General features: G+C 34.7%; 1 protein-coding gene across 3 annotated transcripts in view; it reads left to right on the top strand.

The window, feature by feature from the left end:
- Positions 1-20,459, top strand: part of EXOC6B (exocyst complex component 6B) — a 620,952-nt gene that overhangs the window by 98,512 nt on the left and 501,981 nt on the right. For all 3 annotated transcript variants that reach the window (XM_041757049.1, XM_041757048.1, XM_041757050.1), the window contains exon 6: positions 8,821-9,025. In XM_041757049.1, the coding sequence (XP_041612983.1) occupies positions 8,821-9,025 (205 nt within the window). The remainder of the gene's footprint in view (positions 1-8,820; positions 9,026-20,459) is intronic.

The following is a 20,459-nucleotide window of genomic DNA, read 5'->3' as shown; positions in this document are numbered from 1 at the left end:
GTTTGGTTTTGGTGAGAAGGTTTTTAACTACAAATTTAATTTAAAAAACGAATACAAGGCTGTTTGCATTTTGTGTTTCTTGAGTAACTTTTACTTATTTATGTCTTTATAGTAATTTCTCGTGTCGTCTAAATTGTTTAATTCATTAGCAAAAATTGTTCCAGTTATTCTCTTATTATTTTAATGTGTAGGATCTACAGTAATGCTTTCCCTTTCATTACTTATATTGGTAAATCTTTTCTCTATCTCTGATTATTCTAGCTAGTGGTTTATCAGTTTTATTAATTTTTTCCATAAAAGCATCTTTAGATTTTGAGTTTTTCCTATTATTTAATGTTGCCTATTTTACTGATTTCTGCTATTATCTTTAGTATTTTCTTTCTCCTACGTACTTGGGGTTTAATTTTCTCTTTTCTAACTTTATAATGTGGATTTTTGTTCTTTTCTTTCTTTTTTTTTTTTTGCCTTTTATTTATTTTTAATGTAGTTCAATTTGCCAACATATAGTATAACACCCAGTGCTCATCTCATCAATTGCCTTCCTCAGTGCCCTTCACCCAGTCACCCCATCTGCCTGCCAGTTCTTTATTTTCTAATGTAGCTATTTAAACCTGTACATTTTTCTCTTAGCAGTGCATTAACTGCATTTTACATGTTTTATGATAATGTATTTTTTCCATTTATCTCAAATGTTTTCTAATTTCCTTTGTGATTTAAAAATTAATCTGCTCATTATTTAGAAATGAGTTGGAGGGATCCCTGGGTAGCACAGCAGTTTAGTGCCTGCCTTTGGCCCAGGGCGCGATCCTGGAGACCCGGGATCGAATCCCACGTCGGGCTCCCGGTGCATGGAGCCTGCTTCTCCCTCTGCCCCCCTCTCTCTCTCTCTCTCTGTGACTATCATAAATAAATAAAAATTAGAAAAAAAAAAAAAGAAATGAGTTGGATAACTTCCAAGTATTAGAGGATTTTCCAGATTTTTAAAAATTGATTTGTAATTATAGTTTGTGTTCATAAATATAAATGTATGATTTCAACTTTTTAAAAAAAAATTTATATTAATGAGAGACTAGAGAGAGAGGCAGAGACATAGGCAGAAGGAGAAGCAGGCTCCCAGTGGGGAGTCTGATGTGGAACTTGATCCCAGGACCCCAGGATCATGCCCTGAGCTGAAGGCAGATGCTCAATCACTGAGCCACCCAGGCTTCCCTGATTTCAACTTTTTAAATGTTTGTTGAGACTTGTTTTAATGGGCCAGCATATGGTTCGTTTTGGTGAGAATTTCGTGTACACTTCAAAATTATGTATATTCTCTTTGAGTAGGACATTCTTTAACAGTCATTTAGATATACTTGATTGATAGTGTTCAGGTTTTCTACATCCTAGTGATTTTGTATTTGTCAGTTGCTGACAGGAGTGTTGAGATTGTTTTGATTGTGGATCTGCACGTCTTTTTTCTGTTCTTTCAGTTCTTGATATTGTTGTATTTTGGAGCTTTTTTTTGGGGGGTGCATACACATTTAGCATTGCTATATGTTCTTGATGAGATGACCTATTTATATTATGGAAGGTTCCTTTTTATCTCTGGTAATATTCTTTTTTAAAAAAAGTATTTGTTGTTTGGTATTAATATGGCCACTGCTGCTTTCTTTTTATTTAGTTTTTATATTATCTGTTTTTTAATATTCTTTTTTTGCTTAAAATATTTTTAACGGCTTTATTGAGATATAATTTACATACTATTCAGTTCATCAATTTAAAATGTGTATTCAGTGGCTTTTAGTGTATTCACAGAGTTGTGTAGTCATCACCACAGTCGATTTAGAATGCTTTTGTTCTTTTCAAAAGAAACTCTGAGCCCCTTAGCTGTCTACCCAATCCTCTTCTCCCTGTCCCCCCGCTCCTAACACCTTGCCAGCTACTGGGAACCACTAATTTACTTTCTGTCTCTATAGATTTGTCTATTCTGGACATTTCATATAAATGGAGTCTTACAATATGTGGTTCTTTGTGATTCTTTCATTTAACATAATATTGTCAAAGTTCATTCATGTTGTACTGTATTTCAGTACTTCATTTCTTCTTATTGCTGAATAATATTCCCTCGTATGGATATACCGCATTTTATATATCCATTCATCAGTTGATGAACATTAGAGTTATTTCTACTTTTTGGCTTTAATGAATAATGCTGCTATAAATTTTATTTTCAAGTTTTTGTGTAGACATATGTTTTCATCTCTCTTGGCTGTATACCTAGGAATGGAATTGTTGGATAATATGATTACTATATGTTTAATCATTTGAGGAACTGTCAGACTGTTTTCCAAAGCAGCTATGCCATTTTACCTTCTACCATCAGCATATGAAGATTCCAATTTCTACAAATTCTAGAAATTATTCTACAAATTCTACAAATTATAGTCTGGCTTTTTGACTATGACCATCTTGGTGAGTGTGACATAATATCTTATTGTTCATCTTTGTCTTTGAAAATTATTTTTGAAGGACATAGAATTCTAGGTTTATAGATTCATTAGTTAAGACATCATTTGCCTTCTCATTTATGTAGTTTCTGAGGGAGGGGTATATGAGCAGTCTTATCTTTGTCACTCTACTTGATGTGTCTTCTCCAGCTGTTTTCAAACTTTTTTCTCTATCATTTGTTCTTAGCAATTTGATTTTGAGGCATGTTGCCATACGTATATGTGTGTGCATGCATGTGTATATGTGTGAATTTATCCTGCTGTTCGCTTGTTTAGCTTCTTGGATTTGTAGGTTTATAGTTTTTGTAAAATCTGGAAAATGTTCAGATACGGATTTTCCAAACATTTTTTTCTTCTGTCTGTTTCCCATCCTCATTCTAGGACTTAATTACATATTATGTTGGACAACATATAATCTCACAGGTGACTTGAGAATCTGTTCTTTTTTTTTTTTTCCTTCTCGATCTTTTCTCTCTCTGTGCTTTATGTTTGATAGATTTTATTCCTATGTTCAATGCACTGATCTCTTTCTTTTGCATTGTCTGATCTTCTTTTAATCCTATTCAATGAAATTTTCATTTCAGATAACATATTTTTCATCTTTAGGAGTTCCAGTGGGTTTTTTAAATGCTTAATTTCTTGTTATTTTTGTGTCTTTTTAAGAATACATGTACATGGTTCTGATATTTCTTTTCATGTACTTCTTTGCTAGTTCTGTCACTTTTAGCATTTTTGGATTTCTGTTTGCAGACTGATTTTGTTTTTACTAGTTATAGGCCAAGTTTTTGGTTCTTATCATGTCTAGTAATTTTTGATTGGATACAAACATATTATGTTGCTGAGTGTGGACTTGGGGGAACTGTTTTTTTCTTAAAGAGTATTGCTTTTTGTTTTGGCAAAAAGTTTAGTTTGCAGATCTGTTTGTTCTCATCAAACCTTATTTAGGAATGGAGGCAGAGGGTGAAGGAGAGAAGAGAATCTTAAGTAGGCTCCATGCCAAGTGTGGAGCCTGAGGTGGGGCTCAATCTCACAGCCCTGAGATCATGACTTGAGTTGAGATCATGACCTGAGCTAAAATCAAGAGTTGGATGCTTAACCAACTAAGCCACCCAGGCACCCAAACCCCAATTTTAGTCTTTGCTAGCTGCACCTTCATTCCAAGGGTAGTTCAGAGTAGTATTCATCTACTTGGAATAACTCAGGAATCCCCAGAGACTTTTCACCGAGGTTTTTGTGCATTTTCTGAGCTCCTTGAAGTGTTCATCACATATTTTCCTTGTGTCTGTCTCTCTCCCTCTCCTTTTTCCCTTCCCTGTCCACCTTCATTCCCTCCCTTCTTTTTGCTGTCCTTGTGGAATTTCACTTTTTCTATACCTGGCCTAGTACTCAGCAAAGACTTAAGGGAACCCCTGTATAGATTCTGCAGTTCTTTTTTCTGCATTGCTCCTTTCCTCCTCTTTTTGTTTGGAATTCTGCTGTACAGCCTCAAGTTGTGTCACCTTTCCTGAACTATCTTTGACTTTAACTCTGCTAAGCTGCTAGGCTATGTTTGAGTTTTCTCTGATTCTGCCCGTGATTTAGAAGTCACATATAACCTGGATAATTATTAAACTTAAACTCAGCTTTTTTGTTTCCCTTTTTTCAGAGACCACTGTTCACTACCAAATCAGTTTTTATATTTTAGCCAGTCTTCTGCTTTTTAAGTTTGGGAGTTCATGTCTGTTCTTTGTCACTCCTGCATGGGTAGAAGCGTAGTTGTATTTTTTTTAAAACTGTAAATAGTGATAATACTATTAGGTTCTATGTTCCCTAAGGAAAGATACCTGATCATCTTTCTACCTGTAACACATAGAAAGGATTAAATATTTGTTAACAGTGCTCTTTGATTAGGAAAGCCACTAATAAAAAAAAAAAAAAGGAAAGCCACTAATATTTCCTGTGGTCAAAGCTTTTATTTTATATTCTTATCATACTTTGAATTTATAAAAATTTCTCACAGGTAGTTGTGATCTGCTTTAAAAGATCACTTATTAGAACTTAAAAAATCATTATTGTGTGAGAGTTCTATACCATGGCAAAAAAGGACCAAAATTTAATTTGCCTAGAATTAACATTCCTCTTCTCACAATAGCATTCAGCTATGTCTAAGTTATTCTGACAATAGTTACCCAGTTTATAGAATTGTTTAAATATCTTTCCCTTGTTTCTTTTATATGTCCTGATTTTGTTTCCTTTAATATTTTTCTGCTCACATTTCTATTAGGGGGTGTAATAGAGGGAGACAGGGAAAGCTAGCACACTTGCAAATGAAACTTAAGATTTGGCTTCTGATTTAGTTTTAATAATGGTTAGAGGTTATCAAAAATAAGGTCAAAATGTGGTTTTAGATTTCCATGGCTGCTGGAAATAGAAATTTTTTCTTTTGGTATCTGCTACTCAGGTGTTTAATTGGCTGTCATTCTTTAACCTGTCCCTGATATTAAAATACACTAGAAATTTGAATAATCTTATTGGTCTGTTATAGTTAGAATATGAATATGGTAGCGAAAGGACAATGGGAAAATAAGGTGACATTCTTTGTTGCCAGGAATCACTGGGTTTTGTACTAATTAGCCTTGAAAAATGTGGAGTTGACAGACCAGATGTTTTCAGCATGTTGGCCATGTGTCTCATCAGTGAATGTGCTTGTGTCCGCAGGCAACATTGTTAGATTTTTCTCATTCTATAAACAATGTTCCAAAATATAACTAAACCCCAAAGTGTGTTTATCTTTTTGGCTTAATTTCTGGCTTTCTATCCCTTCTAAGGTTTCTCTCTAGAGGAATTGCATTTTATTGCACATAGCTCTTCATACCTAATTGTAGTATAAACACCATTCTGTTTACACTAAACCATGTGAATAACAAATCAGTACTGTTTTTGAGTCTGTAAAATTGTAATAAAAGCAACCAATTCACATTAACTATATTTGTACTTTTATTTCTAAATGTAGAGGAAATAAATCTTTCTCCCCTCCATTTATTTGGACTAAGATTTTGATTTTTGGAACATGTGAGGTAAGGACATTAAAAAAAAGTAAAACCAATCTCTAGTCTTTAGTGTTTGTGGTACTAAGCATATTGGAGCAAGAAGAGCTCAAGTGTATACTGTGAAATTCATTCTTAAAAATCTAAAATAGAGCTATCAGTTTTTTTATTTATAAGATTGCAACTGAGTTTTTCCTCTACTAAATATATCATGGGAAGTATGGAAATTAGGAAATTAAAAACATAAGAAAAATTATCACCCAAAATGTTACTATCCCAAGGGAAAAAAATTATGGTTAACATTTTTGTCTGTATTTTTCTATTCATTTTCTGTGTACTTCTCTATTTGTGTATGCATGTATTTAGTGATATATAGCTCATACATGCACATATATTCATAATTTATATATGTATGCATATTTATAATTTTGAAAAATATTATGATTATACTTGTAAATTTTATTTTTTGGAATAGCTTTTACCTAACAATATTGTAACCATTTTGCTGTCTTTTACTATGTGGATGTATCATGATGTATTTTATTTTACCAGTTCTTTATTATTAGACATCTAGATTAGTTTTTTATTGACTTATGTAAATACCTATAATTCAAGAGGTTTACATACTTTTGTTAATCTAATATTTCTTTTTGGAAAGGCAACTGGTTAGAATGCTTGTTTTGGTAAGATTCTTCAGTGAAAACTTGTATCATTAATACAAATTTGTTTACCAGCAGGCAGTGAATTCTCATTTATTGAAACTCCTGATAATAATACCCATTATGTTTTAAGAAATCTTTGGGAGTTTGAGTGACAAAATCATGTTTTGATTTGCATTTTTTCCACATAACTGTTCAAATCACACCCCACCCCTATTGGCCTTTTTAATGTTCTTTTGTGACTCTTCTTTTTTGACTCTTCTTTTGTGACTCCTTCACTTGACTTTAGGTTAAATAATCGTTACCAAGTTTTTGTTTCTTCTTTATTCTTATTATATTTTTTAATGTGTAACTTATTTTGTTGTTACTTCGTCAAACTTATCAATTTTAGTTTTATTCATTCTCTTATGCTAATGGAAGCTTTCCTACCTATCAGATAAATATCGTTCCCCTTACTATTGCCTTACCAGCAATATTTACTTTTGCATAGCCAGCAATATTTCTATTTTTAAAATCTATTGTATCTGATATTAATATAGCCACTCCAGCATTTTTATGGTTACTTTTTGCATGGTATATCTTATCCCATCTTTTACTTTTACTTATTTGTGTATCTTTGAATCTAAAGTGTGTTTCTTGTAGAGGACATGTAATTGGATCATGCTTTTTAAATCCTAACCTTGTGCCTTTTAACTGGAGTGTTTATTAGTCCATTTATATTTAATGTAATTATTATGGCTGCATTTTACTCTTTGTTTTCTGTTTTTCATATCTTTTTGTTCTTATCCTTTACTCTCTTTTTTTTATATTAAATATTTGGTAGTGTACTATTTTAATTCCTCTTTTGTTTTTAATAGATTTTGAGTTATTTATTTAGAGGTCGCTGTATGGATTATCTGTATCTTAGTATATCAATCTACTTTAGGTTAATGCTGATGTAGTTTTGGTAGAATATATATTAGTGATTTTGCTTCATCTTAACTCCATTTCTTACTTCCTTTTTTGTGCTATTATGGTCATATAGTTATATATTATAAACTCAGCAATACAGTATTATAATCATTTGTTTTAAAATTTTTCTTTTAATGAAATTAAAAGAAGAAAAGAGAAAGAAATATTTATTTAGACTTTTATATTTCACATATATTTACTATTTCCTATGCTCTTTATTTCTTTCTGTGAATTCCAATTAGTTTCTATTGTCACTTCCTTTCGGAATTTTTTTTTTTTTTAAGGCAGATCTGGTAGTAAGGAATTATCTGGTTTTGTTTATCAGGAAATATATTTCATTTTTAAAGGATAGTCATTGGGATCCCTGGGTGGCGCAGCGGTTTGGCGCCTGTCTTTGGCCCAGGGCGCGATTCTGGAGACCCGGGATCGAATCCCACGTCGGGCTCCCGGTGCATGGAGCCTGCTTCTCCCTCTGCCTATGTCTCTGCCTCTCTCTCTCTCTCTCTGTATGACTATCATAAATAAAAATTAAAAAAAAAATAAATAAAGGATAGTCATTAGCCAAAGATTGGTCCAAGGTTTGTGCTCAATCAAACTTGAGCCAAAAAGGTTTCTACCTTTGTCAGTGGATATGTGTGGAGGCTATGGAATACATTAAAAATTCAGGCAATTTTCAAAACAGCCTGAGCTTTTAACTTTCTCCCAGGGCTTCTGCTATGTATGTGCCTGCTGCCTCCTAGTCAGCCAGAGGTGTGTGGAATGCTTAGACCCTTTTGGGTCTCCTACTGCACATTTATACAACCTTAGTCATGACTAAGGCTAGGGTTGTGCAAAGAGCTATTGGGTCCTTCTGTGGATCTCTTATTTCCATACTTTCTGTTAAATTTCTGGTTAGTCCTCTAATCTACCCTTTGACCCAACCCAGACTAACTTCAGGCCTGGAAAGCTGGGGTATTTCCCTATCTTTTTATTTGTTTGTTTGTTTGTCCTTATTCTTTCCTTCCTTCCTTCATCTGGAGTTTCCTACTTTACCTAATAATGCCACTCTAAATCACATCTGCTTCTAAGGGCAGGGAGGCTGCTGGTTTTCATGACAAGCCAATATAACCAGTGGGAGGGAGGGGGATGGAGTGCGGGTGGAGTTGGAGGGTTGATGGAGGTAGCCCCAGGCAAGAACACCACAGAGTTCCATTGTTCAGCAGTTTTCATGAATAAACACTTTTCAATATGTTCTCCTTTGGTCTATTTCCAGAGCCCTGAAATGGTTGTTTGGGACAGTTTTGTTTAGTTTATATTTGTTTTTTTGGGTAGAAGATTTGCTAAGCTCTTCCCTGTGCCATAGTTGGAAGTTTAGACTTCAGTATTTTATTTTATAGGATGGTTGTTTTGGCATTAATATGATCATTTTGTATTTTCTTTTAATTTTTGTATAATGGATTTCATTGGTAGATTTTCTAAGTTTTCTATATTCTTGGGATAAAATCTTTTCTCATTGTAATTTACTAAGTCCTTTAATGCATATGTTAATTTTGAATAATTTGACATTTTTCCATTGATTTCTTTTTTTTGAAACTTAATACTGAATTTGTTGTAATGAACAATGAAAACTAATTCAGGCTAGAAATTTTACCTAAGGAATATATCTGTGGCCTTAAAGAAGACTGAGTTGAGCTAAAGGTGATATGATTCCTTTTATAGGCATTATCCTGCACTGAAAACTCTGGAACATCTAGAGCATACCTATCTGCCTCAAGTAAGCCACTATCGATTCTGCAAGGTGATGGTGGATAACATCCCCAAGCTTCGTGAAGAAATTAAGGATGTTTCTATGTCTGATCTCAAAGACTTTCTGGAGAGTATCCGCAAACATTCTGACAAAATTGGAGAGACTGCCATGAAGCAAGTAGGTCTTGGGTTTATGATAGGTTGGCCAGTGACTTTGCTAGTTTCTGTTAAACATGGGTTTCTCTCTGCTAAGTGTCTTGATTGTTTTGTATCATTTTAGGGAAGTCCTTCCTCTTTATGGGAACACTTGATTAAAAGATGTGTTTTGTTTTTCTTTTTTTCAACAGAGCAGTGCATTATTTATTTATTAGTATATTCTGCTCTGTGGATGTCAGTAAATATGGATTTATTGTGATGGTTAAATAGGGACTTTAAAGAGGTTTTTCTGGTTTTGGAATATTTTCCTTGACTTTGGATATGCTTTGAAGCCCAAGATTTTTAAAAGATCTCTTTCTAGGTAATGAGCTAAATTGTGCTGCAGGTACTTTTGGTTAATTACTTATTATGTAAACAAGATATCATGTTATTTATAAATATTTCTGTAATTGTTATTTCTGGTATCAGTGGGTATTAATGAAGAAAGGCCTTTTGGGAAATAATGTGGATTATGATCACAGAAAGAGATTCATTTACAGCTTATAAATGAACAAATGTGTTAGAAATTTTTAGGTTTTTTTTCTTTTTCTTTTAATGTTTTCATCTCTAAGTAATGAAAGCCACCAAGGAATGGCTTGATTTTTTTTTGTCATTTTAAATAAAAAGAGCGCTAATGATTTGCAGGGCTGCTTGCTCTCGAAATTTAAATCACATTGATTTTATTAAAATATCTCAGTATACCTTATAATGTAGCCTACAACAACAAATAGAAGACTTGGTTGTTTATGGAAAGTATTGTTTGGTTCTACAAACAACTATGTTCTTGAAGAAGTCATTTGTGGTTATCATTCTGGAAGGAAGGAGGGGAGGGTGCACATTGTATTTTTGATCTCACCAAGTCTTGGTAATCTTTCAGATATCTTATTCTGCAAAAGAGATTTGCCTGTTGGAAATTCCTTTCCTAAAGCAATAGAGATATTCTTTTCCTCTCTCTTTTAAATTTTGTCAATGTTATGTTTTATGATGGGGAAAGTTTAAAACTAATTGATGATAAATCTGATGTAAATAATGATGTCATTTTTTAGTAGTGAAGAAAAAAATTAATTATTGAAAATGTATCTTTGTATTGCTAGGTATATATTTTGAGTATGGGAATGAAGGTATTCTGTAAGACAAGTCTATTGTGTTTGGCAAGTTTTTCTAAACTTTCAGAATATAGGAAAGTATAGTACAGAGCCTCTTTGGAAGCATTCTTTTTTAAAGTTGCCTTTTTTTTAAGGCCTCTGCTTGAGAAATTAACTTCAGTTCCTTTTTGGTGAAAGAAAGTATTCCATGAAAATACATTTATTTCATTTAATGTGGATTATCTGGCTTCACTTCTTAATTATCTAAAAAAATTGAGGCATAGGGCAGGGAAGTAATTTGCTCAAGTTTAGAGAGCTTGTAAAGGTCAGATCCTATAGTAGAATTCAGGTTAGATTGAGGTGAATTTGTCTACTATGGCACTCAATTTGTGTAAAGTATTAGCTGTTTGGTGTGTTTGTGTCATACAAAGAACTGAAGAAAACATTGTGGATTCAGGACTTTTAATTAACTGATAATGCTTCATTCCTCCTATAAAACTTCATATCAAGTATAGCTCTAATAAGAGCATATATTGTTATTCTAAGTTATGTTAGTTAAGATCTTTGAATAAACATATCTTAACATATTTTAGGATCCATAGTACCTAAAAAATAAGGAAAGTGGGAGGGAAAGAAATTACCATATATTAGTAGTACATTGTTCAATAAATATTTGTTTGAATTCATGGATGTTGGAAAAGAGGGAAAGGATATGATTTCTTTTCCACTTATGTCAAGCCCAAAATGGTATTTCTGACTTGTGATGGATTTCTTACTTGGCTTTACTGACCTGCAAGGGAGGCTGAAAAAAAATAATCTCACTCTATTACTAAGAGGAGAAGGACTAAGGTTTGGTGCATAGTAGCTAATCTGTGACACAGTTCTACCCTTTGGTCATCAAATATCTCTTCATTCTTCCTCTCATCCCTAGAACACATATGCTCCTTCCCAAGGAAGGCAATTCAATATCCCATTTATTTACTACATCCATTTCAAAGTCTGTTATCTTCCAGGGATGCTCAGTACTCTCCCTCAGATCCAGATAAGTCTCCGGATCCAGATGAGTAGCTGACCAGGAAAGATGACAAATTTCCTATACCTGTGTTCCCTCCCACCTCCAATGAAGAAGTTAGAATAGAATAACTACAACAAAAGCTTTCATTTAGAAAAGGGAATAGTGGGAGATGCACAGTATTTCCTGCTTCATAAGGAAATCAGTGTAATCCTTTTGGGCCATCGTTGGGGAATCCTTCTGCCTTGGTAGTAGTGGGTCTTTCTCGCTTACACACTAACTCTGAGAGGAATTCCTTTGCCTGTAGTTCTCCTGGTTGCACTCTGTTTTTTCTTTTTCAGAAGGAAGTGAGTGCTGGGGAATATACCTTTCTTAGACAATCTCTCTCTCTCTCAGTCTCTCATTTTCTTTCTCTGTTTCTAGATACCTACACTAATATCTAGAACTACATCTATACACATATACCTCCCTATATATCTTTTACTGCCTGCTTTCTGCTTCTGCAAGTTTAAGGGTCCAAGGGTTGTTTTAAGTTTCTGAACAGCCAAAGGTTTATTTAGTCCATTTTTGTGGCTTTTGGGCACTCTAGTTACCTCACAACTTAAGAGGCCTCTGATCTGTTTCTTTCCCATAGGTTCTAGGTGGACACCAGACCCAGTGTTCTTTTCTAGCTATAATTTTGAGGATGGGTTTGTTTCTCCTCCCTAGTTTGTAGGCCTTGCCTCATGCCTTTCTTATTACAAAAGCCCTACTTCGAGGCTGTATGAAATAAGGGGTAAGAGGACCATAGTGAATCTGATCTTCACTTCAGGATTGAATCACTTTGTTCTACTAGCACTATTCTTTGGGATTTATTGCTCAAACCTTTACTATTCTTTTACCATTGGGATTCTATATGTTCAGCTTTCTAAGCCTCTGAGGCCCAAGTATCTGGACTTCTATTTCCTGTAATTTCATTTAGCAAAGCAGCAAATTTTTTTTGTGCTTATCTCTTTTATGTAATGCCTTGCTAGAAGCAGAAAGTAAATACCAATATATGCTATAACTCTGATTCTCCATTCACTTCCAAAGCTAGAGACCCCATAGGCATGTGGTGTGTCTTTTCATTTATCACAGGTTCCAGTTTTACCAGTTGTTTTACCATAGTGTTATGGGGGCTCTCCAGGCTTTCAACTCATTAAATATACATTCTTGCTGCCTACTACCTGACGTCTCAACCAGTGCCATTTATTTATTTTTTGTGAAGGCAAAACCATTCTTCCAACACTAGTTTCTGTTTTCCTTAAATAATGCTGCTTGTTGTAAGAGCTAAACTCTAAAATCTCACTGTTGAGGATTCATTTTTTGCTCAGTGGAAGTCCAAAATAGATCTTCCTGGTAGGATAGCTCTTCCTTCAAGTGATCGTCAGGATCTGGGACTCTTCTGACTGTGGCTCTCTCACTTCAACATGTGGCTTCCAACATTATATCAAAAGATATGCTGCAAAAAATACTATTTGAGGATGATCTGAAGGATTTGTAGTTTATCCATTCCTTCGTATTTAAAGTGCTATATTGCCTCTGGATAAAACTTTATCAGTAGGAATCTCTTTGCTTTGATCGCAGGTGGTAGACAGAATGCTAAGATGACCCCAGGATTCCTGCCCCCTGGTGTATGCATCCTGCAAAATCACCCTCCTTGAGTGTGTGGGCCTGATCTAGTCAGGTAGACTAAAAGAGGGAATGGGGATCAGATATAGAAGTCAGAGAGATTTAAAGCTGCAGCAGATGCTCTACTGTTGGTCTTGAAGAAATAAATTGCTGTATTTTGGAGAGGGATACATGGCATGGAACTGTAGGTGCTAAGGGATATAACTAACTGATAACCAGCAAGGAAATGGGAACCAGAATTCTACAGCCACACAGAACTGAATTCTGCCTATAAAATAAATGAATTTAGAAGAGGATCCTGAGTTCTAGATGAGACCACAGCTCTGACTGACACCATGATTTCAGCCTGGTGAGACCCTGAGCAGAAGACTCAGCAAAAAATGCTGAACTCCTGAACCATGGAAACTGAGATAGTAATTGTGTGTGGTTTTAGCCCACTAAGCTTATAAGAATTTGTTACAGCAATAGAAAATTAATATGCTCCATTATTTTGGTCTTTTTAAAAAAATTTGTTTAAAGATTTATTTATTTATTTGAGAGAGAGAGAGAAAGAGCACCAGCAGTGGGAGACAGAGAGAGGGAATCCCAAGCAGACTCTGCATTGGGTATGGAGCCTGATGTGGGGCTTGATCCCACAACCCTGAGACCATGACCCAAGCTGAAATCAAGAGTTGAAAGATTAACCAACTCCACCACCCAGGCACCCCCCACCTTTTTTTTTTTTTTTTAAGATTTATTTATTTATTTGAGAGAGAGAGACTGTGAGAGCACGAACGAGCATATTTTGGTCTTGGGTAGAATTACTTTTTACTAAACTGTACAGTTTTATTTAGCCTCTGGAGGTAAGACACAAGGGTATAGTCTAGTTTAAAATGGTCTAGGCTAGAAGCCTGAGTTTTTTTTTACCTCACTTCCAATATACCTATGAAGCTGCAGAAAAGTAAGAAAATGTGTAAGTATGAAAAATAGGAGAGAAGTTCAACCATTTAGTAGAATCTCGGGAGGAATTTTAAAATTGTCCATTCTGCTATTTATTGTGTTATTGAATTTTAAGTTAAGCAGTCTTGTTTCCATTTTCAGAAAATCATATTTTCATATATCTATGTTTTAAAATGGTATTGGATCGACAGCATTTAGTGGACCCACCTGTGGGTTCTGCTGTGGGAAATAGAACCATCTGCAAAGTAGGCAGAAAGCCCCTACTTTTTATCTGGTCTTATTTTTTATGTTGGTCTTCTTCCTGAATGTTTCCAAAATACTATGCATATCTTATTTTAGAATTATCATTTTGGCTTCAAGTGATTTTATAAAGAAATTCTTTGTTAATTGACTGCTGTTTTCTAGGTTTCCTGTTGACACTGATTTCTGTAATTCACTTGTTATGGAATTGATTTGTGCAGGAGGGAAGTTCTGTATTTCTTATTTTGATTAGTTTGCCTTAGGCCTTGTGAGGCTAAATAACATTTATAATATAAACATTCTTGGCTAGGTTGATTTCTGTGTGAGGCTGTTTAACAAAGGGAAGGATTTATTTACTTTTAAAATTCTAACTTGGCTTTGCTAAATTATATGGGTTATATAACTGTTGCTTAGAACAAGAACTGGTTGCTCATAAAAGAGATGGAAGGCTCCTAGGCAGTCATCCTTTAGTAACTGGTTTCAAAGAAACTGATCTTTGGGTGAGATTCATTGTCTCCATGGTTCTTTCAAGTCTTGACTTTCTTTGGTTAAGTCTTTACCAGAGCAAAATGTGCTCTTTTATTTATTGTGTAGGACATCTTTTGACTTAGATCTGGTATAGTACTACCAACTGAATTAACACAGGCTAGGTAATGACTGCCAAGAAAAAGCGATATTGCTGTTGAAACCTCTTTTGTGCTGGATGCTGTGTAATACTCTAATAGAACATGGCTTTTGGAGTCAGAGAAGGTGGTGTTTAGTTGGTCTGGTATTTTGGTATTTAATTTATATTCTCTTTTCTTCTTGATTTCTGTATTTATATATAAGCAGCAATCAGAATAGTTAGCAATCAGAATATGGTACGTAGTCCAATAGTAGGAAATTGGTTTACTATTAAATAATATGATAGTTAACAGAATAGATTTTAGAGTCTGGGTTAGACTCCTAGAGTTACCATTTGTTAGCTATATGACAATGAACAAGTTACTAAGTATCCCAGTCTTCACAACTCTTAAAGTAGGAATTTTTAAACTTTTCAAAAATCTGAAAGCATTTAGGGAAATCAAGTACTTAGTTTGGTTCCAAGCATATAATAAATGCTAAATTAAAAGAAAAAGGACTATTCTAGGTGAATGGTGAATGCGAATAGACTCTTAAGACTGTGGAGAACATAATTAGAGGTTAAACTTGATGTATTGAAATACTTTTTTTCCCCTAAAATTAAATTTCCTATGACAGTTTTCAGTCTTGAATTAGATCTCATTTTTAAATTTTTTTCTCCTTGCCTTAAAAAACAGTTATATGTACTTCTAAAATATTTTGGACCTGATTTCAATTAAGAATCATGTGTATATTAGAAGACTATTAAATATAAGAGATCAGTATCCTTTTACTGGTATTGAGTTGGGATGAGAGAAGAAAGATAATTTATTTCTTAAATCTGATCTGAAGACAATATTGCAGTTTGACTTTGAACTTTCTTTTTTCAGGGTAAGAAGGAAATTATGATGTATATATATATGTGTTTGTATATAATGAATATAATATTTATTTGCTTTGACTAAGCAAAGCATACTAGCTTATTAGGAGAAATTTTCCTTTTTTTAAACTTAGGAGAAAATTATCTTATGGATTCTCAATACAGTTTATGGTATTGTGGTGTACTCATAGAACATTGCTTAGAAAATCTAGAGGAAGAGCAGTTATTATGATACTTACACCATCTCTTACAAATATATATATATGTGTGTGTGTGTTTATGTGTATGTGTGTGTGTGTATTTTGGTTGTAAGATTAAATTTTTTTTGAGAATATTCCTTTTACTGAACCTTGACTTGTGAGCAATAATACAATATAGTAGAAGAATGAACTAACTAGTAGAACAGAATACAAGTACAGAAATGGACCAAATTATATATATATGAATTTAATAAGTAACAAAAGGGTGTCATGCAAGAAGCATAAATACACAAAAATTAGCATCACACCATATAGGTATAAAGTAAGTTGTCCCTCAGTAAATCTTATAGGCAGAAAGGTCAGCAGAGTGCATGGGAACATCATTATACTGTCCTTCTCTGGAGAGATGTGATAGGTTTAGCTTTGCTATACAAACAGCAGGATATGTTGCTCAGGAGAGGGACCCTGCTCTCAGATCACTTATGGGGAAGCTGGGAAGAGCAGAAGACAGTTTGTATTAGGTGGATCTGTTGATCAGAGAAATGTCTTGGTAAGAATAATTGTCATATCAATGCCACTTATATCAACTAAAGAGACCTAGTGTTCTTCAGATGAGCTAAATCAGTTTTACTGAATGAGCTTATTGCTAAGCTATGAGAATGGTGAAGGTAGAGAGCCAGTAGGGCCCTCCAAGGGACATCTCTTAGAAGTGAACAACTTCATTAACGTGATTGCTGCTTTATTTATCTGTCTTCCCAACCAGTCTGTGGTCTGTGTAAGGACAGAGGTATGGTTTTATTTTTATAGTCAGTACTTTACTAGCATAGTACTTGGGGATAGTAGATATTAATAAATAGTTAATAAATCAGTTAATGACTGTTGTGTTATTTAATTAAATTTTATGTACCTACACCTTAACATTTTTCAGGAAAAGGCATCTTTTAAAAAATGTTGTAAGGAAATGCTCTTAGTTTCCAGTTACAATCTTAAGTATATGAAAATATCTAAAATTGCTTTTTGAATGGATTTTGACCCTTCCTGAAAGCACTGTGGAAGTAGTAAGAGGTTAACAAATTGCCTTCTTGTTAAAAATGTTGAATTCAACATATATATTTTCTACCTCTTCAAACTTGTAAAAAGAATAGGTAAGGGTTTTTAAAATTTTTTTACTATTTTTTTTTAGCATGAGCTCCCAAACATAAATAATACAGGAGAATTAGATGATAGCAACATAATTTGGAAGCTGGAAAGTAGGTAGGTGTGTAATAATTGTCCTAACATACCCAAGAAAATGCAGTTCTAAGCCAGTTAGTAGAAAAAGCTTGAGGACAACCCAATATTTTGTGTTTTGTAGAACTCCCATGTTTTAGAAATCTATAGCATCAGGTTCCTTCGGGAAAGGGAGGTAGAACTGATGTTCATACAGAAGGATTGGTTGACTATCTATTTCAAAACCAGTTAGACAACCTGATTCCTTTCCCAGCTTTTCCCCACCAACTAACCACCCTATCCCAGCTCTAGCAGAAGACCAGAGGACAGTAGACAGAAGTCGAGGGTAGGGTTATCAAACTGAAAGCAGTGAAAGTTTGTGTGCTCAGTATTGAGATTCATTTTGCATTTCACAGCCCTCTTCTCTGATTTGGTTCCCAGGATTCTAATAGCCAGGTTTATATCCTTCAGGTACAAGATTGGAAGGCACTGCGAATAATATGATTAGTAGTCCAAGAGAACTGCCCTAAAGATATGTCCACAACCAAATGGACAAGTCACATCACTTTGAAGTCTGTAGTTGACTAGACTGATGTACATGCACAGAATTTTCAATCAGCTTTTTAATTTCCCAGTTTGAAATATGAGCAGATCATTAAGGATCAGCAGACATTTGAGGAAATCCTCTAACATTACAATTAGAGGTCAGAACAAACACATATAAAGAAGCAACTTGGAAAAGATAGAGACTGTACAAGAAGAGGAAAACTAAAAGGCCAAACAAAACAATAATGTTAGAAGATAGGAGAAAAAAATTGTATGTAGAAGCAAGATAAGAAAGCTACACAAAAGGAGAAATTCCTGGACACCTGGGTGGCCCAGTTGGTTTAGTGTCTGACTTTGGCTCAAGTCATGATTCCAGGGTCCTGGGATTGATCCCCACATTGGGCTCCTTGCTCCATGGGGAGCATCCCTCTCCCTCTGCCTGGTGCTCTCCCTGCTTATGCTCTCTCTCTGTCAAATAAATAAATAAAGTCTTTTTTTAAAAAAGAAATTCAAAGATCAAAAAGAATATTTAGGAATTAAAAATATGAAAGCAGAAACCTTAAAGGAGTATTTGTGGAGAAGATAAAGTGGAGAAGATCCGAGAGAGAGAGAGAGAGAGAGAGAGAGAGAGAGAGAGAGAGAGTAAAAAGAAAAAGAAATGGAACATAGGAAATAAAAAAGATAGAAAAATATTAGGGGGTCAGTCCAGGAGAATCCAATATTTAAATACTAGAAAAAGGAACTAGAGAAAATGAAGGAAAGGAATTCATAGAAATAACATGGGAAAATTTCCCAAAATTCTAAGACATAAACTTCCAGATTAAAAAGTGCCTAATATAAGGGATGAAAATAGTCTTACATCCAGGCATGTTGTGAGATTTCAGAAGCCAGAGAGCAAATATAAAATCCCAAATGCCTCTAGAGATAAAAAATATAATTCAGTGTCCAAATGATTTTGGATTATAGCAGTACTGGAAGATAGACTGAAGTGAAGCAGTGTCTTTCAAATTCTAGATGATTATCCATCTGTATTTCCCTATCTAGCTACACAATGCCACGTAAGTGTAAGGGTGGGATAAAGATGTTTTCAGTAATGAAAGTCTTCACAAATTTGGTTCCCCAAACCACTCCCCCCCCCAAAAATGATATGAGATATTAAAGGACATAGATAACCAAAGAGAGGAAAGGGGTAAATAGATTTTCTAGGATGATGATTAAAAGAGAGGTAGTTGGTCAACAGTGGGGTAGCAGGGAGAAAGTACAACCAGTATAGTCTGGAGCATTTTAGAAAGTTTAAAGAGGTATCCTGAAAAGGTGGAAGTAATAGAATACTGGATGTATTTGTACATATTGAGAGGGAACTCAGATAGTTGGGGAGAAATTGGGAACAAAGTAATGGTAAATACATACAAAGCTTAAGTAAACTTAAAAATGAGAAAACTTAACCCCAGAAAACAAAAGTTGTGCAAAAAAAGGAAAAGTGTTCATGGCATCTTATAGAGGTTGGCTGTGAATTGCATTTATCTAGTTTAATAAAAGCCAGACTAAAACTCCACACAGGAAAAGGCAGGTGCAACCCAAGAGTCCATTTACAGATGAGTGTATAAACAAAATGTGATACATACACATAATGGATTATTACTCAGCTTTCAAAAGGAAAGAAACTGACCCTTGCTACCACATGGATGAACCTTAAGGACATGATGCTAAGTGAAATAAGTCAGGCACAGAAGAGCAAATAATGTGTGATTCCATGTGTGTGACGTTCCCAAAGTAGTCAATTTATAAAGACAGATAGTAGGATGATGGCTTCCAGGAGCTGGGATAGAGGGGATGAAGAATGACTGTTTTGTGGATACAGAGGTTCTGTTGGGGAGGATGAGGAAGTTCTGAAGAAGAATGGTGGTGATGGTTGTATGGTATGAATGTACCTAGTGTCATAGGACTGTGCACTTAAAACTGGTTAACATGGAAAATTATATGTTACATATATTTTACCACGATTAAAAAACCTGAAAAAAATAGGCAGTAGCACACACAAACATTCTAGATAAAGAGGGTGAACATCAGAAGAATGGCTGCCTCTGGGGAGCAGGATTTAGGAGGAAAGAGGAGAGGAGGACACGGTTGCTTTTCATAATGAACTCTAATTCATTCTGATCATCCTTGAGCATGTATTCTGATGAGTGAGTGAGTGAGAGGTCCCTGTGTAGTTTAGGAGAAGAGGAGGAAAGAGGGTATTAGAAAAACAATGAAGGAAAATAGTGCTGATAGGCCAGGCTTCCTATAATTGCCTTGGCCTCAGAATCTTGTGGGAGAGAGCCAGTAGCCTCATTATTATTATGTCATTGGGAAACTAAGCTTTCTGTTGAATTTAAAATAAAGGAACATGGCCCACATGTTCAAGAAAAACTATGAAGTTTTTCTTGAGTGGTTTGTACAATAACTGAACTTTATTCCATTACAACATGCCTGGGATTTCCTACTGCCCCAAGTACCATGAATAAATGTACTACACTAATGTGGAAATGAGGTTCAGTTCACTGAACTCTCTTTTGACTTGAACTTGAGACCGATTATTTATTTTTTTATTTTTATAATAAATTTATTTTTTATTGGTGTTCAGTTTGCCAACATACAGAATAACACCCAGTGCTTATCCCATCAAGTGCCCCCCTCAGTGCCCATCACCCAGTCACCCCACCCCCCCGCCCTCCTCCCCTTCCACCACCACTAGGTCATTTCCCAGAGTTAGGAGTCTTTATGTTCTGTCTCCCTTTCTGATATTTCCCACACATTTCTTCTCCCTTCCCTTATATTCCCTTTCACTATTATTTATATTCCCCAAATGAATGAGACCATATAATGTTTGTCCTTCTCCGATTGACTTACTTCACTCAGCATAATACCCTCCAGTTCCATCCACGTTGAAGCAAATGGTGGGTATTTGTCGTTTCTAATGGCTGAGTAATATTCCATTGTATACATAAACCACATCTTCTTTATCCATTCATCTTTCGATGGACACTGAGGCTCCTTTCACAGTTTGGCTATTG

Source organism: Vulpes lagopus, chromosome 5 (genome assembly GCF_018345385.1).
Source record: "Vulpes lagopus strain Blue_001 chromosome 5, ASM1834538v1, whole genome shotgun sequence".
NCBI lineage: Eukaryota > Metazoa > Chordata > Mammalia > Carnivora > Canidae > Vulpes > Vulpes lagopus.
The sequence above is the reverse complement of the archived record's forward strand: the minus strand, read 5'-3'. Positions and strand labels throughout refer to the sequence as shown.